The 25,970-nt window shown below is 41.1% G+C and overlaps 2 protein-coding genes across 3 annotated transcripts in view; both read right to left on the minus strand.

The window, feature by feature from the left end:
• LOC131256229 (uncharacterized) overlaps window positions 1-2,712 on the minus strand; it is an 82,801-nt gene extending 80,089 nt beyond the window's left edge. The window contains exon 1 of one of the 2 annotated variants that reach the window (XM_058257236.1): window positions 2,109-2,712. In XM_058257236.1, the coding sequence (XP_058113219.1) occupies window positions 2,109-2,249 (141 nt within the window). In that variant the 5' untranslated portion in view covers window positions 2,250-2,712. The remainder of the gene's footprint in view (window positions 1-2,108) is intronic. The other variant, XM_058257235.1, reaches the window with a different exon arrangement.
• A 2,974-nt stretch (window positions 2,713-5,686) lies between these two features.
• Window positions 5,687-25,447, minus strand: LOC131248820 (probable polygalacturonase At3g15720). The gene is made up of 13 exons (XM_058249293.1): window positions 25,202-25,447; window positions 25,023-25,142; window positions 23,640-23,777; window positions 21,574-21,738; window positions 19,592-19,612; window positions 18,947-19,154; window positions 17,134-17,210; window positions 11,852-11,872; window positions 11,210-11,417; window positions 9,968-10,049; window positions 9,276-9,384; window positions 7,033-7,146; window positions 5,687-6,316 (listed from the first exon to the last, which is right to left on the minus strand). The coding sequence occupies exons 1-13, from the start codon at window positions 25,445-25,447 to the stop codon at window positions 6,080-6,082; spliced, it is 1,746 nt and encodes a 581-aa protein (XP_058105276.1). The 3' UTR covers window positions 5,687-6,079.
• Between the last annotated feature and the right edge of the window lie 523 nt (window positions 25,448-25,970).

Here is a 25,970-nt window from a genome sequence, read left to right on the forward strand (position 1 = left end):
TTAACATTCTGTTACAATCGAATGATCGTTAAAAGGAAAATTCATTTGAGATGACAAATATTCCACTACATTTATTCAATCAAACAGTCAATTAACGAACACTCCACTACATTTTATTGATATGTAATGATCTGACCTGAGTACAACAAAAATCGACATATTGATGATCAAATTAGGAAAAAGAAGAACACAGAATGCGAGTGGAGATTCTTTTTACCATGAGGCAATATTTTAAAGTTGTCATCAAGATAATTAACATTCACTACATTTCTTCAATCAAATGATCGTTAATTATGAAATTCATTGAGTTATTGTTGTCAAGATAATTAACATTCTGCTACATCGCTTTAAGCAAATGATCATTAAAAGGTAAATTCATTCAAGATTATTAACATTCCGCTACCTTTCTTTAATTGAACAGTCAATTAACGAACGCCACACTACATTTTATTGAAATATAATTATCTAACCTAATTACAACTAAAATCAAGATATCAACGATCGCATTAGGAAAAAGAAGAACATAAAAAAGCAAGTGCAAATTATTGTTACCATGAGACAATTTTTAAGTTGTCATTGTGATAATTAACATTTTGCTACATTTTTCAATCGAATGATCATTAGAAACAAAAATTCATTGGTTATTGTTGTAGAGATAATTAGCATTCTACAACATTTCTTCAACCAAGTGATTGTTGAAGGGTAAGTTCATTCGAGATTATTAACTTTCCGCTACATTTGTTCAATCAAGTAGTCAATTAACGCACACTCCACTACACTTCATTGAAATGTAATTATCTGACTGAATAACAACAAGAATCAAGATATGGTTATTGAATTAGGAGAAGGAAGAACGTAGAACACGAGCAGAAATTCTTACTACCATGAGGTCATATTTTTAAGTTGCCGTCAAGATAATTAGCATTCTACTACGGTGGTGCCGAAGTCAGTTGAGGACCTCCTATAGACCTAGCATGTAGGTGGGGTAGGCAGATTTAGGAAAGCAATAGTTGTTGCTTTTGGAACAAGGGATTTTCCATGGATGAAATTATTAGAAAAATTAAGAGTGTTATTCAGTAATGGGTCTTATTTTTTCTTTTTTTTAGTTGCAGAGTGGGGTTGTATTTTTTCCCGCCTTTTGGCAAGCGTTTTAATAAAATTCAGTTCTCCCAAAAAATTTGAAAATTCATTATCTTGTTGTTTTCGAGAATATTAAAATTATGCTAATTGCTACATATCTCCAATCAATGATCATTAAAAGGAATTCACTTGAGATAATTAACATTCCAATACATTTCTTCATCTGAACAATCAATTGACGAACACTCCACTACATTTTATTGAAATATAATGATCTTACCTAATTACAACAAAAATTAAGATATCTACGATTGAATTAGGAAAAAGAAGAACGTAGAAAGCGAGTGGAAATTCATGTTACCATGAGGTAATATTTTTATGTTGTCGTCGAGATGATTAACATTCTGCTACATTTCTTCAATCAAACAATCGTTAAAAACAACAATCCATTGGGTTTTCACTGTTGAGATAATTAATATTCTACTACATTTCTTCAAGCAAATGATCATTGAAAGGAAAATTCATTTGAGATTATTAACATTCCACTACCTTTCTTCAATTGAAAAGTCAATTAACAAACGCTCCACTGCATTTTATTGAAATGTAATTATCTAACTTAATTACAAAAAAAATCGAGAAATTGAAGATTGAATTAGGAAAAAGAAGGTAGAGAGCGAGTGGAAATTCTTATTGCCATGAGACAATCTTTTTAAGTTGTCGTTGAGATAATTAACATTTTGCTCCATTTCTTCAATCGAATTATCGTTAAAAACAAAAAGTCATTTGGTTATTGTGGTTGAGATGATTAACATTCTGCTACATCTCTTCAATCAAACTATTGTTAAAAGAAATTTTCATTTGAAACGATTAACTTTCCGCTACAGGTCTTCAATCGAATGGTCTATTAACAAACATTCCTGTACATTTTATAGAAATGCAATGATCTGACCTAATTACGATTAAAATTGCAATACTGACAATCGAAGGAAAAAAGTAGAACGTTGAAAGCGAGCGGAACTTATCGTTACCATGAGGCAAGAGCAAAAGCCAGGCCAGCTCTCGCACTGGGAGAGAGCAGCCTCCGCAGGTTTACGCAGACTCTGGTCTCCGCTCAGAGAATTCGTCAGCAAGGAAAGAATCGTAGGAAGATCGGAAGCAGAAAGAGCCATGAAATCTACAGAGAGAGTATGAGAAAAAGAGATGGTAGAAGAGCATGGAAGACGAGGGATGATGAAATTTTCTAGGGTTTTCTAAGGCATCAGATGGCTGGAGAGAGACAGGAGCGGATCATTGTTTCAAAAAAGAGAGGAAAGGTATGCAAAATGCAGGTCGCTGCATAGGAAGCTGTATCTATAGTTTCCTCCTCACCGTTCACGAGAAATCGGGTGGTGATCCGGGTGTTGTTCTGGTCGGCCGTTATGTCAATGGGCCACTATATCTGTAATCTCTCTCTCTCTCTCTCTCTCTCTCTCTCTCTCTCTCTCTCTCCCCTCGCCAGCTCCACTGTCTCTGTCCCTTCCGGCGAGCTCCCGCTTTGGGTAAATCTGTTTATTTTTTCAGAGCCTTTTTTTTCAGAGCCTTTTTTTTTCAGAGACCTGCGCAGGAGACGGAAGACGATGAGAGGGTTTCGAAATTGCCCGATTTGCGATGTGAGGCAGATTTCGTCCTACCCTGGCAGGACGGACTCAGTCCTTGCAGGGCCCACCTTGATGTGTTTAATCCAAGCCGTTCATCCAATTTTAGAGACCATTTTAGTGGGACGCGGCTCTGTGGGGCTCACCGTGATGTAAGTGTTTTATACAAGTCATCGCTTTTCTCGTATCATTTTAAGGTATAATCATCAAAATGAAACGGGTCCTCAGCTCCAGCGTACCGCACATCCACACCAAAGGAAGCTTCAGTGATAATGACACCCACCGGGAAACCTTTCTAAGGGCCACCGTGATGTTTTTTTTACCATCCAATCTATTCATAAGGTCATGTATACGTGGATGAAGTGAAAAAACAAATATAAGCTTGATCGGAAACTTTTCCAGCTCCCAATAAGTTTTTAATGGTGGACGTTCAATCCCCACTTTGTGGTCCACCTAAGCCACTTAACTGCTCATTTTTTGGTTCATGTCTCAAGATGATTTGAGAAAAGCAACGAACGGCGTGGATAAAACACTTACATCACGGAGAGCCGCACAAAGCCCTGCCCGGATGGATTGCCGTCCGGCGGAGGCAGGACGCAATCCGCGTCCATTTGAGTGAATAAGTCCACAGGGGGCAGATCGAAGGCTTGAGTGGACCACACCACAGGAAGCAGTTGTGACAATAATCCCCACCGTTGAAACCTTGATAGGGCCCACCGTGATGTTCATCCAGCCTCTTCATAAGGTCACGGACCTGGATGAAGGGTAAATATAAATATTACTATATAAGCCTGTCCAATTTGTGCAGATGCAACGATGTACCCCACTAATCTTTGGATCACACAAGCGCAGGCACGTATGAGCCTTTACAGGGTTATTTTATACTCAGGTTGAGTACAAAGCTTGATACTAAGGCACTAAAAAATTAAACATGTGTCATCTATTAATACAAATAAAACTGGCAAGATTGAGTAGCCCACCGTCCCAATTTATGGGCCAACATAAAACAATACTAACTTGTTTGTGGAAATAGGACAGCGGATTTGTTCACTTCAACCGTCCAATAAATGTCCTCCAATTCAATGGTGAGATGATCAAATAAGCATTATTATCGTGTCATGACAGGTCTACGCTAGTTAGCGCAATCTGGATAGTCTAATATGGCTACTTGTGTTCCATGTGCGCATTATGAATGCATGTGTGTTTATCCATTGGACTACCTATGTATCAAAGCTTTTCTCTTTTCTTTTTTACTTTTTTAACTTAAGAAATTACTCCCCCATGCGATGGACGGTCCATATCAAAGTAGGCTCAATATGACGGGTGATCTACATCAAAGGTGGGGCCCACCGGATGGACAGTTCATATCAAAGATGGGCCTGACATTATGGATGACGCACATCAAGGCAAGCCCATATGATGAATTGTCCTCTTAAAAGGTAAGGCCCTAATAACGAATGGTTCACATCTTGGTACGATGGATGATTCAAATAGAATGTGGGGCAGTACAGTTCATATCAAAGGTAGGCCCCACATGAGGGAATGTGAATGATGAAGGTGAGCCACACATGATAGATGACCCACATCAAGGTGGGTCCCACATAAATGGATGGTCCACATCAAAGGTCGGTACCTAATGATGAATGATCCACATCAAAGTAGGTCCCATATGGCCCACATCAAAGGTGATGCCCCCACAATGAATTGTCTACATCAAAGGTGGGCCCCATATGATGGGCTGTGGACATCAAAGGTGGGCTACACATGAAGGATGAGCCACGTCAAGGTGGGCCCCACATGATGGGTTGCCAACACTGAAAGTGGGCTCTACATGAAGGATGACCCACATCAAGGTGGGCCCATACAATGGACGATCCACATCAAAGGTGTCGATGATGAATGACCCACATCCAAAGTAGCCCCGCATGATAGATGACTCACATCAAAGGTGTGGCGCACATGATGGATGGTCCACATCAAAGGTGGGCTCTATATGATAGGAGGAAAATAAAAAATGTGGGCCCCACATGATGAACAATAACATTAATAGTGAGCCCCACATGATAGATGATTCATATCAAGGTGGGCCCCACGTGAGGATATTCATATTGAAGGTTGGCCCCTAATGATGAATGACCCACATCCAAGACGGGCCCCGCTTGATGGACTACCCACTTTGAAGTTGGCCCCTACATGATGGATAGACCACATCTAAGGTAGACCTTGCAAGATGGATGGTCCATGTTGAAGGTAGGCCCCACACAATTAGGGTTGTCAATGGCTCAAGCTTTTGGGCCTGCTAAGATCAAAATTTTGAATATGCCTAGTTCCATAACCTAGCTCAAAATAGTTCAAAATTCGGGCTAAGGACAACTCCAGGCCCAGCCTATTTACAACCCTATACAAAATTGATAGCTCATATTGAAGACATGGCTAAGGTGGGCCCAACATAATAAATGGTCCACATCAAGGTTGGGCCACATGATGGACGGTGAATATTAAAGGCGGACTGTACACATCGAGGTCCAAGAATGATGTGTTCACAGCTTTCAACCATGTCAAGGGCAAGATAGAGAAGCAAAGAAGGCACTACATTAAGACTCTTAAGATAGATAATAGAAAGAAATTTACTTCAAAAAAATTCTTCAAGTTTTGCATAGAAATATCAATGTCTGCGGTGTGTTTAATGTATAATCTAACCATCAAATGCGTCTCTCTACATTAAGCCATCCATAAAATATCAATCTGATTAACATCTTGGGTGGCCTACACCATTAGGAATATAGGAATGGTGGCGCGGCCCACACCAACCAGAACGCTTCATTATAAGAAGATGAATATTGAATAGCAGTCACCAATGCCTATGCATGATCGACATAAGACTTAGTGGCACACGTGCTAAACTACACATCGGTGAGAGATCTGATACATTCATTGGGTCAGATGAACATGGATAGACCAATGTGGTAAATTAGACTAGACCACTTATCATGTAGGCACATTGCATGAGGAAAATGTAAAGATAGAAAGAAGATCACCTCCTACTAGATGTAGAAATGTTCACACAGCAGCCCATAAGATACAAGGCTCAGATCCTGCACAAGTGTGCTACATTGGGACCAATTCTGCAAGTTTGCTTTTTGGCACATGTGTGGCACATTTTGTTTTCTATGAAAACATTGTTCCAGACTGCTAAAATGGAAGATAAAACATATTTTCAGGAAAAAAAAAAACACTTTTCATTTCCACACATTTCTACTTGAAATAGATTTTTCATTTCTATCAGTTTTCCAAAGTTTATTTGTGCTGTCCAAACAGGCAGTGAAAAAATAATCTACACCACCACCAACAACAACATCGAGCCATTAGCTTAGGCATGGAACTTGGGGCACGCAGGAAGTGCAAGTGGGCCCATGTGCATTGTTGCAATAGGATGATAGCTTCATTCCTGGAACAGCAGGTGTAAGTTGAACATTGTTGAGAACAATGTCGGTGCAGCCGACAGTGTTGCTACATTCTAGGTTGATGGCCACCTCCTTACTCGACGTCCCATGAAATCCAACAAACCGTACGTCGCTTACGTCAACGGCCGATGCCGACGTCTTCACCCATCCATGGAAATTAAAATGTCATTAGAAAACGGGGGACATGAAAAAACGTACATAGCTTCTCTAGAAATACGAGTTACAACCATACTAGGGTGGATGAAACTTCTATGCAATGAATCCAGATCCTCTGTTGGCCACAAACAGGTTTTTCTTATTTTTCTACATTGTGATTGGTCCACATCATTACCTATATTGTCAACATTAAATGCAGTTGTAATGATTTGGCCCAATTACATTGCAACAAACAGATTTTTTCTACTAGTGGCAAGCAAAGGATCTTAATTGGCAACATGACATTTACTACAGTTTTGAAAATGATGCACATGTGACACTAGTTTACAGCTAAGCCATCCGTGGATTGGACTATATCCACACGGTTAAAGATAACTAACCATCCAATTAATGGCTATTAAATAAATTATTAAAATAAAATAGCAAGTCAGCATGAGTATTAAAATAGCGAGTCCGGAATTGGTTAACACGAGTTTTAAAATGGCGAGAGTCAGCGCTCAGGAAAAGAGCTTGACTCAGTGAGTAACTTTGCCTGTATTTGAAGTCTTTTCTTTTGATAACACATGAAGGGGAAATTAAGAAGAGTACGTATCTAAGCAAAGGAGTAAATCTCATTTTGAAAGAATGTGATATTTTCTAATTCCAAAATCATTGGCAATACAAAAAGAAAAAAGAAAAAGGACAAAAAGCATTTGTACTTGATTGTGGCACTTGTGACCATCACAATAGTATTGGTCGATGATGATTGGATTATCCGTGTCGTTCATATGCATGTCTTCAAATGAAATCCGTCGAGCGTACCCAGACCCTCCCTGTAGACAATCAAATACATAGCAAGTGAATAGGGAAGAAAAAAGAAACTAAAAAAAACCACCCATTTATACGAAAATAAGTATTTCGGGTGCATTTGGATGTAAGTTGAAATGAATTGCAATAGAGACAAAAGGGACTATCTTGATGCGAATCTCGAATTCATTCAAGTCAGCTTGAAACACATGGAATTTCCATTCACAACTTGGTTCACATTGTAATGAGTCATTGAATTGAATTACAGTACTTAAATCAAGTAGAAATTATCCAAATTGTAGTTACCTGTCTTTTCATCTTCCTTCTTCTAATCTTACTCCCCTTTCCTTCTTCAAATATTGTTAATTGGGTTTCTTCCTCAAATCTTAGTCAATATGCATTACACATCCCATGTTTATTTCTCTTTTTCCTTCATGAAAGACGATTCACCACCCACAAGAGAACCTTATTTGAATCCCAGTCTATAATAAACAGCCACAGGTATTTACCAGAAAAGACCCTCAATCCTTCTCTTAGAGTTTTAGCCTCCCTCATCTTCTCACAAATTCCGGAGAATGATGTAGCTACAATAAAGGGTCAAGATCAAGAATTCTAAAACTTATAATTCTTTTAATCCCTCCAAAATTAGCACTTCCCTTATATGAGTACAAGAACCTTTTTTATACTTTACATGAATGGCTAGAATATTGTCCTATTATGATCATCCAATAGTAAAAAATTAAAGATTTTCTAGACTTTTCCACACTACTCTTTCTACAAAAGTCTGTTAAAAAACTAAAATATTTCAACTATCTCTACAAAACTCTACTATTCTTTAGAATTCTCTTCAATTTTTTATACTCCATGAACAAAGCATGTTGAAAGAGAGCGTAAACCAGATGAGTCCCTAATTTAGGGCCGGTTTAGATACCACCAAATAAATTACTTTTTCTACTTACAATAATATATATGTGAATTATTTCAGATAAGTAAGTTTGGTTTATGATTAGTTATAAGTAATTATTTTTTTAAAACTTAAAAGTGCATAATTACTTTAGTTAATTTTTTTAGCTTTTCTACTTTTCATGAGTTGCAGAAGAGAGGCGCCAAGAGACATGAAAGAAAAGAGAAGCTGATAAGTATGTTGTTTGCCAAATATACTCTTCTTAATTAGTAGAAACTAAGATAAACTACCTGTGGAATAAATATCTTATCTTAAGCAACTTATGATTCAAACGGGCCATTAGTGAAAGTTCAAAAGGTCAAGGACGCTTGAGGATTAGGTAATAGTAAAATTAGAGAGAAACAAAAGCCTCCTTAGTGAATGGTGGTGGAAGTTCGCGGTGTAGAGTAGTGTTAGAAAATTATGGCTCAGCTAACAAAGGATGGGGCCCAAGAATTGTCAGAGTTTGCCGGTTTCAAAATTTGGAAGGATATAGTTAGCATGGGCGCACAACATCTTGAAGAATTAAGGAAGCATTCTAATAGATGGGTTCAAGCTTTCAGTCAACAATGAGGAATCCATTTTATTTTGGGAAGAAATTCTAATAGTGAAGTTTATTTGATTTCTCTAAGCCTCGTGGTTCTCCTTGTTATTTTCCAAGAAGGGAAATTTACTATTTCTCATTTCCGACCTGTTGCTGAGATGCTCACAGGGACCACACATGAATAGCCTATCCCATGGCAATTTTGGTCACCATTCATCACTATTTCATTGCAACCGTGTGCATTCATTGCAAATGGGGCTGCATCATTTGGTATTGTCATAGCAACCGCCGGCAAACAACATATAAAAAATCATGATATTTAATGATTAATCAGTCTAATTTCAAGCAAAATATTATGAAATTTCATGATGTTCGCCACAACCTAATGCACCCTTCTTCAAGAAATCGCGATTGCATTACTTTCAACTTTCAACTCAAAAGGAATGTAAATGTTTATTGAGGTGTACTTATTGCAATTTGGAGATGGTTCAATGGAGCCAGTGAAACCATAAACGTGGTAGGGCCATCTCTTCATTGGACACTAGGCTAGTGGGCCCCATCATAGATGGTTCAATGTATTGTAATTCAATTCAATTGAGCATCCAAACATACCATAAGTGGTGCAAAAAAAATGTCTTGGCTACGTGATCTTCTTAGAGCTCAATTACCGGCCATGTCTTGATCCTGGCCCCATTCGAAGTTCCTGTGAATGTACAATTCAACACTTGGACCTGTTCAACGGCTGCAAATCCATCGTCTTGTCCTAAGCTTCCAATGCTGGGAGAGGACTAACTAAATCAGTATGTTATTTTTACAGATAATAGTATTTGGACCGAAATCTGATATGTTAACATTTGAAGGTTGATTCTAGCCTGTAACACATGGCTGTACGGCTCATGAATCTGGACCGGTCATCTGGTGGAACTTACCATAGATGGAAAAGTCTCAAAGTATATCCTGGATTGAAAGATCCTAACCATTTGATAAGTGAACCACCCAAAATGGTCCAGAAAAAAAGAAGAAGAAGAATAAAGATTAGGTGGGTAGGATGTCATTCAACAGGGAAGACTTTTGGGACTACCCATCCATGAAAGGCCCATCATGTCTGAAAGCACCTACTCAGCTTAGATCAAGACAACATGCTCATCAAGTGGACCACACTTGGATTTGATTGTGGACCATATCAAATCTATAACCATCCATTTTCACTTCACGTTCACGTTTGGCCCACCCAATGAGCATACCATCTTAATTTTTGATCCATTGTGCATACACAGTGGACCACACTTAATGAACGGCCCAGATCTTGCACGTATCAGGGATCATGCTATTTTTGTAGTTAAAGCTTGAAGATGACAACCTTATACCATGGCCCGGTCCACAATGCACCCAGCTGATTTTAATGTTCTTGCCGCCATTACCAATAGCAATGCAATCATCTCCTGTCATACGATACATGTAGGGGGTGAAAATGGGTCCAATCAGCCCTTCGGTCAATTGGCCCAACTGGCTATTGTGGTGAGATCCGGCCAAGCTAAATGGGAAGTAGGTCGGGCTTGGGCTAGACAGGTAGAGCTGGGCATTGGACGGCTCGACTCGTCCGACTCGTTCAGACCAAACTTGACTCGAACCGAATGAGTGAGTCGGTCCAAAACGAATAGGCTTCGTCCAATCTGAATTCAAATTTAGTCGAATTTGAGTTACCCAATAACTTGATTAGACTTGACCCAAAACTCAATTCGTTCAGACTCGACTCGATCTGAAACCGACTCAACTCGAATTCAGGTATATATATAATAAAAAACCTTAATTTTTAAGTATATGTAAACCTATATATTGCACCCCCAACCCCGATCCGATCCCAAGCACTCTCTCTCCCTCCCTCATCCTCCTCCTCTTCCAAACCTGGCAATTACCCACCACCATCACCACACTCCTCCTCTCTCTCTCCTCTCCTCTCCACTCCCTCCCTCCTCTTCCAAGCCCGTCAGCCACCCACCACCATCACCACCCTCCTCTTCCTCTCCACTCCCTACCTCCCTCCTCTTCCAACCCTGACAATCACGCACCACCATCACCACCCTCCTCCTCTCTCTCTCCTCTCCACTCCCTCCCTCCCTCATCACTCGACCTGAATAGGTGACAACTCGAATTGAATCGGTACTTTTGACTGGGTCAGACTCGGTTCGGATTAGTCCAGGCCAAACCCAGATTCGAATCGGTTCAGGCATGCTAGATTGGTATCAAGTCGAGTCAAGTTCAGGGCAAGCTTATTTCAAAATCAGATCAAGTTGGGTCAGCCCTAACTTAGTCCGACTTGACTCGATGCCCATCTCTATAGACAGGTGACCCATTTAAGTAAATGGGTCGGGCTTGGTCAAACCATGGTTAAAAGACTCAGCAATTCAGACCAACTTGTTCAGACTTGAGTCGTGACTCATGGTTTTCAACCAATCAGGTCCATTACTTGGAAAAGCCTCAAGTCTTAAGCCATGGTTGAACCCTATCAAAAACAAAATAAAGAAGGAAAGTATAGATGATTTATTTACATATGTATCATTGACTAATATAGGAAAATCATGGATGTAGAAATGTCCAATACCTGTTCCTATGGTGGATTGCCAAATATTCACATATTGGGAGTGTACAATGTCTATACCATCAGTGTTTGGGCTATTTGCAGGGGCTGTTATAGTAACTGAAGAGATGTATACACTGGTGCATCCGTCGATGGAGATATGATTCCTTGGGTTGTCAAAAAGCGTTATGCCGGTGACATGAAGGTCATTGCATGCATCTAATAGCAGGGCCTGCCTCACCATAAATACACGTTATTCATGTGTTTCAGGGTCCGTCAAATGAAATTTATGGCCCATCCCATGTTTGCCCAGAGCTATCGGTCCGTTGGTTAATCCTTCTCAGCGATAACCATCTGATCCATGGGATAGAAAATGAGTGAAGATGGTCCACTTTTGGACGGATAGGATCAACCAATTGGTATATAAGTAGGCTGTACTGAAGGATCAAGTGGACCAGCATTTCCGGGGCCCGCTTGTGTCCACCACGTATGGGCTGGGTTGGGGTAGAATCTCATGGGCCAGGCGTAGACAAGCTTTGAACAGGCCCAGATGGGCTGATTTACATCCGTCTCCGGGCTTAATGGACGGTCCAGATCAATTGATCAGAATGTCCGTGTGTCCCTACTCCAAATACAACTCATAGAATGGCAGGGGCATATATTTACCGTTGGTGCGTCCGTGCATTTCTGCAAAAACATAAAAAATAAAATATGGAAGACTTCAGAAAGATAATTGTAAACACCTCCCCGCTGTTCCGGATCATTGTATATACTTCCCCTTGCTTCCACAGATTTGTTTTACATTTCCATGCACGGAAACACCACCGCTATCTTCAAGCAAAATTTTCTTGTCGGGTCCGGTTCTCATTCATAAAGACCCGGATTTGTTTTACCCGTCTCACACTAGTTGTAGACGTTCGGGCCCACCACTGTGATGATGGTGTGGCCCACCTGATGACTGGGTTAGTCTGATTTTATTGGGCATCCATTTTTATTTTTTTTGGTGGAGGAACCTTGCTGGACGGTTGGATGTCATTTATACAGTGGGCCACATGCAAATAAGAAAGCCTATTTACACACCAACGCATGTTTCAAAGTGTCAGATGTGTGTTCCATGTAATCCATCCATTGGGTGGGGCCGAGCATATGGATACGTTTATTTTGACTCATCTAGATCCAAAAGACCTGATGGGCACCCACCGGTGCGTTAACCAGATCAGATCCAAATCCGGGTCTTTGAGAATGAGAACCTGACCCGACAAGACAAGGACCTGGTTGCTCAGGTACGGGTACTAGAGGACCCTACCTGAATCAGATAGCCCTAATACAAAGCATATCTCTTTCAAATCAATGACGTTGAAGTGGTAGGCCTAAATTTCTTTATAAGTTGAAATCGCAGCCGTTCAACTGGTAGGACTAAAACTCCTTATCTGTTGAAATAGAAGCCTTTCATCTGGTAGGTTTGAAAATTCTTTATGCGTTGGTGCCAGTGGATGAAGGCAGAGGCATTTGGCTTATGTTCTAAGCGGGTCAGCCACCCACCACCATCACCACCCTCCTCCTCTCCACTCCCTACCTCCCTCCTCTTTCAACCCTGACAACCACGCACCACCATCACCACCCTGTTGGGGGCCTTGCACAAAACCTTAGGATCTAGCCTCCCAAAATAAACCAGAATTATGGGATAATAAAGCAATGAAATAAATCAAAACATAAACCACACCACACAAGAGATTTTTAAGTGGAAAACCCTCAAAGAGGTAAAAACTACGGGACCTCGTCCAAATCAACAATCCACTATGAAGTAGTACGTTACAACCTTCTTCATGCAAGAGTGGAGAAACAACAAAAGAATAAAAGAAAAACGGAGAGATCTCACCGATTACGAGGATGTGGAAGCGCTGAGATATAGTAGATCACCTCTACGAGCATAACCTCTCTTCCACAAGCTTCCTCGCTCTCGTTCTCTCTCTCTCTCTCACCTTTGATAGCCCTAAACTCTTTGGTAAACCCTTACAAAGCTGTAGGAAACCCTCTTGCATTACCTCTTGCATACCCTAAAAAACCCTAGGGACCTCCTATTTATAGTTTAGGAAACTCTCTTTCGCACTCTTGTGAAAGCCGCCTCAAAATTCTGTATCCCGTACAAAATCAGACTCAAAACTGTGTAACCAGGACTGGTCGAGAAGGCTGTAGGACTGGTCGAACACAATTCACTCAACTGGTCGAGCACTGTTCACTGAGTTCGTTGGACTTTGAGTCGAGTGACCGTCGACTGGTCGAGTACTGTTTACTCGACCGGTCGAGCAGTACTCTCGACTAGTTGAGTAGTGCGGTGATTCCACTGTTTGTGGCATCCGAACCACTCCTCATCTCCTCTAACCTGAGGAGAAAAACCCCATTAAATCTCCCCCTTTCTAACTCAGGAGGAATTTACCTTCTTCAAGTCAGCTAGGTTTCTACAAACCTCAAACTTGCCATTGAGGAAAGCCTTGGTCATCATGTCTGACCTATTATCGTCCGTGTGGACCTTCTCAAGCTGTAATATATTTTGTTCCAAAGTATCTCTGATCTAGTGATACCGAATCTTTATGTGCTTCGACTTGAAGTGCTGACTTGGATTCTTACTCAAGTATATAGTACTTTGACTATCGCAATAAACCATGTGCTGCTCCTACTTCAGGCTAAGTTCCTGCAGGAACCTCTTCATCCAAAACATCTCTTTACACGCCTCTGTGACTACAATGTACTCGGCCTCTGTCGTCGACAATGCTACGACCTTCTGTAGCTTGCTCTGTTAAGAAACTGCTCTCCCTGCAAATGTAAACATGAACCCCGATGTAGACTTCCTCGAGTCTATGTCGCCTGTCATATTTGCATCTGTATAGCCCTCTAACACAAGTTTACCGTCACCATAGCATAGGCTCAACCTAGATGAGCCTCTTAGATACCGCAGTATCCACTTCACTGCTGCCCAATGTTCTTTGCTAGGATTGGCAAGATACCGGCTGACAACACGAACCACATATGTGATGTTTGGGTGTGTACACACCATAACATACATCAAACTTCCTACAGCTGACGCGTAATGTATCTTCTGCATCTCTTCCACCTCTGCCTTCGTCTTGGGACACTGCCTGTTGCTCAACTGAAGTGACCATCTAGTGGAGTATTGACCGGCTTTGCTGCATTCATATTGAGCCGCTCTAGGACTTTCTCAATATACCACTCTTGTGACAGCCAAAGCTTCATGCTGCTTCTGTTACGGGTTATCTCCATTCCTAGGATTTATTTAGCCGGGCCTAAGTCTTTCATCGCAAACGACTTGCCCAACTCCTGTTTCAGCCCTTCGATCTTCTAGATGTCTTTTTCCATGATGAGCATGTCATCAACGTATAACAGCAGAACTAAGAAATCACTATCTGAGAACTTGTGCGTGAACACACAGTGGTCCGACTCCATTCTATCATACCCATGCTTCAACATAAAAGAATCGAACTTCTTGTACGATAGTCGTAGAGCTTATTTCAGCCCATACAAGCTCTTCCTTAGCCTACACACCATATGCTCTTTGTTATTGACTTTGAACCCCTCTGGTTGGTGCATATAGATCTCTTCTTCCAGGTCACCATGGAGAAAGGTAGTTTTAACATCTAACTGCTATATCTTTAGATCCATGCTAGCCGCCAACCCAAGCAACACCCGTATGGATGTCATCTTCACCACTGGTAAGAATATCTCCTCGAAGTCTATGCCTTTCATCTGACCAAACCCTTTCACTACAAATCTGGCATTAAACCTCGTTTGTGAATTCTTCTACTCAACCTTCTTTCTGAACACCCATTTGTTGCTTAAAGCTTTCTTATCCTTAGGCAATTTCACCATATCATAGGTATCGTTCTTATGTAAGAATTTCATCTCCTCTTGCATAGCTTTCAACCACTCTCCCTTATGCTCGTCGATTAAGGCCTCAGAATAATCTTCTGACTCTCCTTCATCAGTCAGCATAATGTACTCATGCGACGAGTACCTCTTGGACGGGTGTTTGTCCCTAAATAACCTCCTCACCTGTGGATCAACAGGTGAATCAAGTGGGGCTGCTTCCCTGATCCATCTTCTAAAGGAACTCACTCATCCTCTGTACATTTTTGCACTCCCCTGTTATCAAGCACCACGAGAGGAATAATTGAATCCATATCCTCTAGCTCACCTGAACTAGACTGATTCTTCTCTAGCTTACCAATGTCTTCTATACACTGATCTTCAAAGAAAACCATATCTCTGCTCCTGACGAGCTTCTTCTCGGTCGGATCCCACAATCTGTAACCGAACTGTTCATCACCGTACCCCAAGAACACACATTGTCTGATCTTTATATGGAGCTTGGACCTCTCGCCCTTTGGTACGTGAACAGATGCTCTGCATTCAAACACCCCGAGATGACTGTATGATGGATCCTGTCCAGTCCACACCTTCTCAGGCACTTCTCCATTCAACAGGGCTGATGGAGAGCTGTTTATCAAATACACCGCCGTGTGCATTGCTTCTCCCCAGAACATTTTGGACAATTTCGCATGAGATAACATGCATCTGATTCTCTTAACAATGGTGCGATTCATTCGCTCAGCCACACCATTATGCTGGGGGGTCTTGGGAACCATCTGTTCATGCCGTATACCCAGGGACTTGCAATCCTCATGAAAGTCACCGATGTATTCACCACCATTATCAGTACGGATGCACTTCAATGATCTGTATGTCTCTCTCTCGACCATAGTATGAAACAATTTAAACACACCAAAGACCTCGTCCTTAGATTTCAAAGAATAAACCCAAACCCTCCTAGATGCATCATCTATAAAAGTGACAAAATACAATGTCCCACCCAAGGTTTTTATCGTCATAGGACCACAAACATTAGAATAAACCAAATCTAATGCATGCACTTTATTAACATGAGAAGCAGATTTAATAAATGAAACTCTATGCTGTTTCCCCGATAAACAATCAAAACAAGTTTTGAGAGGTAAACCTGTCATGTCTGGAAGGAGCCGTTTTCTCGCTAGTAGTTGAAGCCCTTTTTCACTCATATGGCCTAGACGCCTGTGTCACATGTCAATTACTGAATCTTCCGCTGCGTTCAACCCACCCTTGCATATGCTGATACTTGCCTTGTAAAGGGTGCAACACTTCTTTCCTCTAGTTGTGATCAATAAACCCTTGATGAGCTTCCAACGCCCACCAACAAACCAGCTTTCATAACTATCATCATCCAACCTTCTCGTCAACATCAAGTTGAGGTGAAGGTTTGGGATATGCCTTACATCCCTGAGAACAAATGTGCAGCCCACATCGGTCTTCACACAAATATCACCGACCCCTAGAATCTTCGATATGCCAAAATTTCTCATCTTCACGGTCCCAAAGTCATCTGACTTGTAGCCTGTAAAGAAATCCCTGCGTGGAGTCGCATGAAACTTGGCTCCCGAGTTTATCACCCAGTCGGTGTCCTGACTCGTAGCCATGGGACATACATCGTAATCTAATAAAAGAATAACTACAACGTTGCTATTTGAAGTGACTGTAGTGGAATCTGATTCATCTTCCATCTCCTTTCATTTTCCTTTCTTGTCGTTCTTATTCTTACGACATTCACGCTTATGCTGACCCTACTTGCTACAATTCCAGCATTCAACATCCTTCCTAGTACTCGACTTGCCTCTTGATTTATCTCGGGCCTTCCAGCCATTTCTGTTCTTTCCTCTCCCCCGTTTCTGTGTCACAAGGGCCTCTTGCTAAGTAGACCCCTGAGACTTCCTCCTTGTCTCCTCATAAAAGAGACAGCTAGTTACCTGTTTCATAGATGTCTTTCCATTTGGTGCGGAGTTACTTAGAGACACCACCAATGTCTCCTAACTGTCAGGTAATAAACTAAGCAATAACAAAACCTGTAATTCATCATCTAGGACCATCTTCATAACAGAAAGCTGATTCACTATATTGCTGACCTCATTCATGTGCTCGGCTACAGAACCACCATATTTAAACTTGAGATTTACAAGTCATCGTATCAAGAAAATTTTATTACCGGCTGTCTTCCTCTCATACAGCCTTTCTAATTTCAGCCATAGGCTAGCGGCTGAGGTCTTCGTAAACATATGGTGGAATATGGAATCGTCCAACCATTGTCTAATAAACCCCACTGCCTTTCGGTCCATCTTCTTCTAATCATCATCAGACATATCCTTGGATTTTGTTGATATGCCAAAAATTGAAAAATATAAGTCCTTGCAATAAAACAAGTCCTTCATCTTAACCTTCCATATAGTCCAGTTGGAACCATTGAGGCTGATCATCCTTAATGATCCACCTTCTATAATTCAAAATCGATCCCACTCCGTTCAATGACCTTAGCTCTGATACCACTTTATTGGGAGCCTTACACAAAACCTTAGGATCTAGCCTCCCAAAACAAACCAGAATTATGGGATAATAAATATAATGAAATAAATCAAAGCATAAACCACACCATACAAGAGATTTTTACGTGGAAAACACTCAAAGAGATAAAAACCATGGGACCTCGTCCAGATCAACAATCCACTATGAAGTAGATCGTTACAACCTTCTTCGCTCATGCAGGAGTGGATAAACAATAAGAGAATAAAAGAAAAATGGAGAGATCTTTCAGATTACGAGGACGTGGAAGCGCTGAGATATAGTAGATCACCTCTATGAACATAACCTCTATTTCACAAGCTTCCTTTTTCTCTTCCCCTCTCTCTCACACATTTGATAGCCCTAAACCCTTTGACAAACTCTTGCAAAGCTTTAGGAAACCTTCTTGCATTACCTCTTGTATACCTTAGAAAATCCTAGGGACTTCCTATTTATAGTTTAGGAAACTCTCTTTTGCACCCTTGCGAAAGCCGCCTCAAAATTCCGCATCCCGCACAAATCGGACTCAAAACTGCGTAACCAGGACTGGTTGAGCAGGCTGCAGGACTGGTCGAGCACTGTTCACTCAGCTAGTCAAGCCGGCCCTCGATTGGTCGAGCATTGTTCACTGAGCTCGTTGGACTTTGAATTGAGTGACCCTCGACTGGTCGAGCATTGTTCACTCGACTGGTCGAGCAGTGCTCTCGACTGGTCGTACAACGCGGTGATTTCACTATTTATGGCATACGAACCGCACCTCATCTCCTCTGACCTGAGGAGGAAAAGCCCATCACACCCTCCTCCTCCTCTCTCTCTCCTCTCCACTCCCTCCCTCCCTCATCACTCGATCTGAATAGGTGACAACTCGAACCGAATCGGTACTTATGACCAGGTCGGACTCGGTCCGGATTAGTCCAGGCCAGACCCAGATTCGAATCGGTTCAGGCATGCTAGACTCGGTATCGAGTCGAGTCAAGTTCGGGTCAGGCCTATTTCAAAATCGGATCAAGTCGGGTCAGCCCTAATTTAGTCTGACTCGACTCGATGCCCATCTCTATAGACAGGTGACCCATTTAAGTAAATGGGTCGGGCTTGGTCAAACCATGGTTAAAAGACTCAGCAATTCAGACCAACTTGTTCAGACCTGAGTCGTGACTCATGGTTTTGAACCAATCAGGTCCATTACTTGGAAAAGTCTTTAAGTCTTAAAGCCATGGTTGAACCCTCTCAAAAACAAAATAAAGAAGGAAAGTATGGATGATTTATTTACATATGTATCATTGACTAATATAGGAAAATCATGGATGTAGAAATGTCCAATACCTGTTCCTATGGTGGATTGCCAAATATTCACATATTGGGAGTGTACGATGTCTATACCATCAGTGTTTGGGCTATTTGCAGGGGCTGTTATAGTAACTGAAGAGATGTATACACTGTTGCATCCGTCGATGGAGATATGATTCCTTGGGTTGTCGAAAAGCGTTATGCCGGTAACATGAAGGTCATTGCATGCATCTAATAGCAGTGCCTGCCTCACCATAAATACATGTTATTATTCATGTGTTTCAGGGTCCATCAAATGAAATTTATGGCCCATCCCATGTTCGGCCAGAGCTATCGGTCCGTTGGTTAATCCTTCTCAGCGATAACCATCTGATCCATGGGATAGAAAATGAGTGAAGATGGTCCACTTTTGGACGGATAGGATCAACCAATTGGTATATAAGTAGGCTGTACTGAAGGATCAAGTGGACCAGCATTTCCTGGGCCCGCTTGTGTCCACCACGTATGGGCTGGGCTTGGATAGAATCTCATGGGCCAGGCGTGGACAAGCTTTGAACGGGCCCAGATGGGCTAATTTACATCCGTCTCCGGGCTTAATGGACGGTCCAGATCAATTGATCAGAATGTCCGTGTGTCCCTACTCCAAATACAACTCATAGAATGGCAGGGGCATATATTTACCGTTGGTGCGTCCGTGCATTTCTGCAAAAAAAAAAAAGAAGGAAGACTTCAGAAAGATACTTGTAAGCACCTCCCTGCCGTCTTGGATTATTATATATACGTCGCTTCACTATCACAGATTTGTTTTACGTTTCCCATGCAAGGAAACACCACACCACCGTTATCTTCAAGCAAAATTTTGTTGTCGGGTTCGGTTCTCATTCATAAAGACCCGGATTTGTTTTACCCGTCTCACACTAGTTGTAGACTTTCGGGCCCACCACAGTGCATGCATGTAATCCAACCCTTCCAGCATGGTCACTCCACTGTGATGATGGTGTGGCCCACCTGATGACTGGGTTAGTCTGATTTCATTGGGCATCCAAATTTATTTATTTTTGGTGGAGGAACCTTGCTGGACGGTTGGATGTCATTTAAACAGTGGGCCACATGCAAATAAGAGAGCCTATTTACACTCCGACTCACGTTTCAAAGTGTCAGATGTGTGTTCCATGTAATCCATCCATTGGGTGTGGCCGAGCATGTGAATACGTTTATTTTGACTCATCTAGATCCAAAAGACCCGATGGGCACTCACTGGTGCGTTAACCAGATCAGATCCAAATCCGGGTCTTTGAGAATGAGAACCTGACCCGACAAGACAAGGACCTGGTTGCTCAGGTACGGGTACCAGAGGACCCTACCTGAATCAGATAGCCCTAATACAAAGCATATCTCTTTGAAATCCATGACGTTGAAGTGGTAGGCCTAAATTTCTTTATTAGTTGAAATCGTAGCCGTTCAACTGGTAGGACTAAAACTCCTTATCTGTTGAAATAGAAGCCTTTCATCTGGTACGTTTGAAAATTCTTTATGCGTTGGTGCCACCACCGTGGATGAAGGCAGAGGCATTTGGCTTAATGCTTATGTGTGATAAATCCAGGTCGTTCATCTAATGGGCCCATCATTTATATGTTTCATGGCCTGAAAATCAGGCTGGCCAGTCAAGTGCATCACATGCATTATTAAAAAAATGGACGGTCAAAAAGAATTGCCCAATGGTGCAAATCCAATAAGTACATGATTAGGGCCCACCTAATGAGTATCCCGGATCATTCACATGCTTGCACAAGCGACGAGAGTAGGATTCGCTTACGAGTGGCTACACGACTGCTAGCTTTCCGTGGGCGCGGATTGGGTACTACCCCCGCCAGGACCTACCTAGAGACTGGCGGTCCTATTAAGGGGGTCGGTGGGGTCCACCTTTATATATATATATATAATCCAAGCCGTCCATCTATTTTGAAATATCATTTTATAACATGATACAAAAAAGGAGTCAGATTTAACTCTCGAGTGGACCAAACAACAGGAAGCAGTCGTGACGATGACCCCCACCATCGAAATCTTCCTAAGGGCCACCGTGATGTTTATTTTCCGTACAAAATTTTCATAAGTTCACATAGATCTTGACGAATGGAAAACAAAATATCAGCTTGATCCAAAACTTCTGTGGCCCCCAAGGTATTTTCAGTGGCATGCATTCAATCCTCACTGTTTCCAGTGGTGTGGTCCACTTGAGTATTCCTTCTGTATCATTTTTGGTGTACTGAAGTAAAAGGAATTATCAAAATAGATGGATGGCGTAACAGTGACCCCCACAGAGCCTCTCACAGGACCGTCCGTCTCTAGATAGGTCCTGGTAGGGGTAGTACCGAACCCCCGCACGCTTCATATGGTTTAAAGCGTCTTATACCCATAGTAATTGGTATCAACACATCAAACGCCTATTGGTGCATACCAGTGATAGATCCGGACCATCCAAGTAGTGAATCACCTTTCAAAGAGCTTTTAATCTAAAAATCTGTGCTGATTGGTCCCCCAGTTTTGTACGGTCTAAAAATTTTGAAGTAATGGTCCATAGAAATGGATATTATATAATTTATTTTATTGGATGTGTGAGGATATTGATTTCTAGAAAAATTAGGACCTCCGGTTCTCACCTTCTCAGGGTGTCTTCTGCAAGACCTGCTCCACCAAACGGCACCCTGACCTCCAATTCTTCCAGATCCGAAAATTTTGAGGCCATCTACACCGTGAAAGGTCAACCAGTTACTGGCCCCACCCCACCCCTCAATAGTGTTAGGAGCAATCAGATTTCCAAGAACCTGCATCAGCCATCATCCAAAATTTTATTTGAGAATGCAATGCAATGCAATGGAAAATTATATACATGGGGCCATGCACGTCCATACCAGCTGGTAGTCATAGGATAATGAAAAAAGAAAAAGATAAAGAGAAAAAAAGAAAAGAGGAAGAGGCAGGGTAAGAAAGAAGGAAATTAAAGGAGATGTGGTGACACCTTTAGAACCCAGAAAATGGATGGTTATGATAATAATATGATATCAGCATGTGGGCTCTAATGGAGCCATGCATGCTGCATCCTTGACTTGCAATAAAGGTGGATTAAACTCTTTTAAAACGTTCTTTTATGCTCACAAACTTGTGTAATGCACAGACTTTATTTCACATGTTGTCTTATATGAAATTCTCTCGAACCATTAGATGCCACCCTAAAATTTATGCTTGGCGCACAAGTATGAGCCCCATCCATAATTTGGGTTGTTCACATCAAGGGAAATAGTTTGAAAGACGAGGGTCATCATATATGCTCTTTCCCATTGTGTGGTCCTCCTGAATCATGGAAGGGAATGATTTTTGGGCATTGGGCTTAAAAATGAATAACACACTTAGTGGTCATAGTACTGTATTTAACATAAACATCAGGATGGGGCTCACCTAAGACAATGACACTTATGCTAGCACAACTACTCCATCTTCCATATATATATATATATGGGAAGGCACTCCAATGATAATTATTTAAATTAATTGGGTAATTTATAGAAAACTATTTTTTTTTTTTTAAAACAAAAGAGAATGTAAAGTCAATATTAAGTAGCTATTTTTAAAAAAATTTAAATTTCTTTTATTTTTATAGGTTTTTACAAATAACTATTTAAATAATAGGGTATTTACAAATACTCACATAAAAATAATATGTTTGTAAATAACTACAATTTTAATTCGTTGTTATTGTAATATCCATTTTCAGTCTTTTTTAAATTTTTTTTTTTTTTTTTTATGACGCTTGTTAACTTTTCTAATATATTATGAAAATATGCTAAAAAAAAAATCCGAATTAAAATTATTGTAGTACATTCCATGTAGAGTAGAATTAGAGGATCCACGTTCTTCCCATGGAGAGGGGAGAAATTTGTAGTACATTTCACATGGGTATATTTTTCATTTTCTAATGGTTGGCAACCGAGAAGTGATGAAAAAACCTAGCATAATGTGTGTATTTGCATTAATGGGAAAATAAAAATGTGGATATTTATAAACCATATTTTCCTATGTAAGTATTTGTAAATACTCATCATATTGAATCTGCAAAAATCCATTTTCAGGAAATATGCTGTAACCTTTTTGAAAGGTAAAAATTTCTTTGAAATGTAATTCAATATTATTAAAATAATAGATAACTAGTTTAATATAATAAAATAATTTACTTTATTTGGCTGTTCCAAATTTTGTAATAACAAGTTATTTCTGTATTATGTCCCACCTGATAAGAGTCTTACATAAAATAGACTGATTAACAATGAAATATCTTGATATTTGGTGCAAGCAGAGGCAACATCGATCAGGGACCATTGAGTACCACACCACCATGGCCTAAGCCCCCCTCTACCATTCGATGGTCCATTGATTCAGCAGTTGATACTGAAGATCGGCATGGCTAATTGTTGATGGCTGAAAACCATTAAAAAAATAAAGAAAGAACAAAAGTCAACCGTCCAATCCTTCTTCCACTATTCCATGGTCAGGATCATCCTTTCCAGATTTATGTTTGGATCATTGCCAATCCATGGTAGGAGCCAGACGATGGACGGTTGTGTTCACCCAATCACCTCTGCAACCTAGTGAATTAAAGAGGTAAATGGATGCACGGTCCAATATAGATCTCCCTAAATTGACGGTCGATCATGAAAAACAAAAAGATCACCTGAAAACCGATGGCAGTAGACTTGCAAGGCCCATTGAAGACCACGGGTTTCAGTAGAAATGTCTTCCCAGCTGGGATTCGTAGGCTGGGATTGGGCCCACCATCACCACACGCTCTCGCCCACGCTTTTAGAAAAGCCTACAGCAAATCCAAATAATTGTAGGAAACATTATATTTCAGTTGCAAAAAAACTAAGAAAATAAATAGCAAATTAGGCACATGTGACCATGCCTGCGCGACATCGCATGTGTGAATTTTCTTGTTCAAGAACTGTAGCCGGATCCATGTATGTGTGAATCTAAGGGGCCGAATGTGGATGCAAGCAAACTTGTATTCTGGATGGAATATCTAAGTCATGTTATCTTGACTTAGACTATGTTATACTGTTTTTTAGGGTAGTCAGTCTTGTTAAAACACCCTAATAATGGGGTATATGAGCTTAAGATAGATATTGATGTATGTAGTGCCTATGGTTTTTGAGCACATTGATGCGTGTGGAACAAGTAGTGAGCTTGAATATTAATGGTTGCAAATCTCGTCAATATGGGGCCCTTGAACCGGAATGGTCACACATGCAACACGTTTAATAGTTGACAAAATGTGACCTATGCATTTAGGACAATGTATTTACACATGCATTGAACTAATAATGAACTTTTATTTTATCTTTATTTAATTGTTAAATTTTTTTATTTAATTAATTATCTTTATTTTTTGCAGTTCATATATAAATTAATCAAATAAACATGCAAAAAATGCTTTTGATGACATATGGTGTTTCATTGCATGACTTGTATTGAAACAACTCCCAGGTAGCACATGGTGTGCAAGGACCATACTGATCTATTTCAATTGCAGTGGTTTCATGGCTGATAAATAATTTGCCCAAGCTGGCTAGATTAATGATCTGGTTTGGCCATTGGATATGGGCCGAGTGTGACAACCCCGCTGGTGTAGTTACTAAAAGACTAGAATTTAGTAAGGCTCATGATTTTTGTGCAGACATCCATCAACAGCAGGCCCTCCAAATGAACCATCCAGATAATGAGTTATTTCAAAAAAAAAAAAAAAAAAGGGAAATGCCGACGGCTATATACCGTCGGCATTAGGTTTCTCCGACGGCTGAGGACCATCGGGGAAAGGAACGTCGGCTTTACCCACCGTCGGTTACAAGCCGTCGAAAATGCCAAAACCATAAGCCTTTCTAAATGGACGGAAGGGAAACGAAATCCTCAAGCCTCACTACAGCGAAACATCCTCTAGCTTCTAAAAGAAGTACAAATGAGCAGGAGTGGTCCATTACCCACATGCATCAAGACACAAGAACATGCATGTCCGTGTGCACGTGTGCGCACACAAAGAAGGTAAGAAGAAGAGGCTAACTTGGGAATCATCAGATATGCCATTGCCAACAGCTCCAAAATCCAAAACATTGTAAATGTGAGCCGAGTGAGCACACCCAAATGAAGCTATGCATATTATAACTGAAATGACGAAAATCTCCTGCATTACAAATCAGGAAATACTATAAATCACCGAATAAACAGTAGTTTGGTTGCTACCCTGCAGCATGAGACGGAAGCAATATGATCGAATTTGATTAGCCTGCAGGCTTCTGTCACTAGACAATGGGACTTTCCCATGTTCTCATACCCGGAATTGAATTGGGCGAGGCGGGGAAAACCCCAACCAAATTTCACCACATCAGAGCCTCGCCTCACCGAACTTGGTGTTTCTCCTGCCTCACTGAATCCGTTTCCCCCACGTATTCCAACATGGCACCTGTGCCCGAGATCTGGGCTTTTCATCAGGCGGGCTCCATGGCCAATGGTCCACATTGAACATGCATGTGGGCTCACCTGATGAGAGGCTGGCACGATTTGTTAGGATGGGATACATTCTCTGATGGGCTCATCCGGTGACTCTCCCGGATCTCATACCCGTATTCAGCGTTTGCATATATATATATATATATATATATATATATAGAGAGAGAGAGAGAGAGAGAGAGAGAGAGAGAGAGAGAGAGAGAGTAATGGGGAATCCTCTACGCAAGCTGCAGGCAGCCGCTGCAATACCCGGTGGGGCCCACCATATTGTGTGTGCGAGAGCCACTGTCCATTAGGAGACCAATTCGGCATCAGGCGATTGGGCCAAAAATCAGCCCTGATACACTATTCAGGTGGGCCACACCGCAACGAACAATGGGAAAGGGATACCAGAAGCTGGTTTGTGTGGGCCCACCTTGCTGTGTATGATCCATCCAACCCATTCATCAGGCGATATTAATCATGATGAGCACGTTCTCTAAAATTCAGTCTGATATATATA

The sequence above is a fragment of the Magnolia sinica genome, chromosome 1 (assembly GCF_029962835.1).
Source record: "Magnolia sinica isolate HGM2019 chromosome 1, MsV1, whole genome shotgun sequence".
NCBI classification, from domain to species: domain Eukaryota; kingdom Viridiplantae; phylum Streptophyta; class Magnoliopsida; order Magnoliales; family Magnoliaceae; genus Magnolia; species Magnolia sinica.

What these genes read in the sequence shown, in the direction of transcription:
- LOC131248820 (XM_058249293.1), bottom strand. Translation starts at nt 25,447, where the DNA reads ATGAAAAGCCCAGATCTCGGGCACAGGTGCCATGTTGGAATACGTGGG. An exon ending in GCATATCTGATGATTCCCAA is followed by an intron (nt 23,778 to 25,022) that starts GTTAGCCTCTTC and finishes GATTTGCTGTAG; the next exon opens with GCTTTTCTAAAAGCGTGGGC. An exon ending in AATGCACGGACGCACCAACG is followed by an intron (nt 11,418 to 11,851) that starts GTAAATATATGC and finishes ATGGTGAGGCAG; the next exon opens with GCCCTGCTATTAGATGCATG.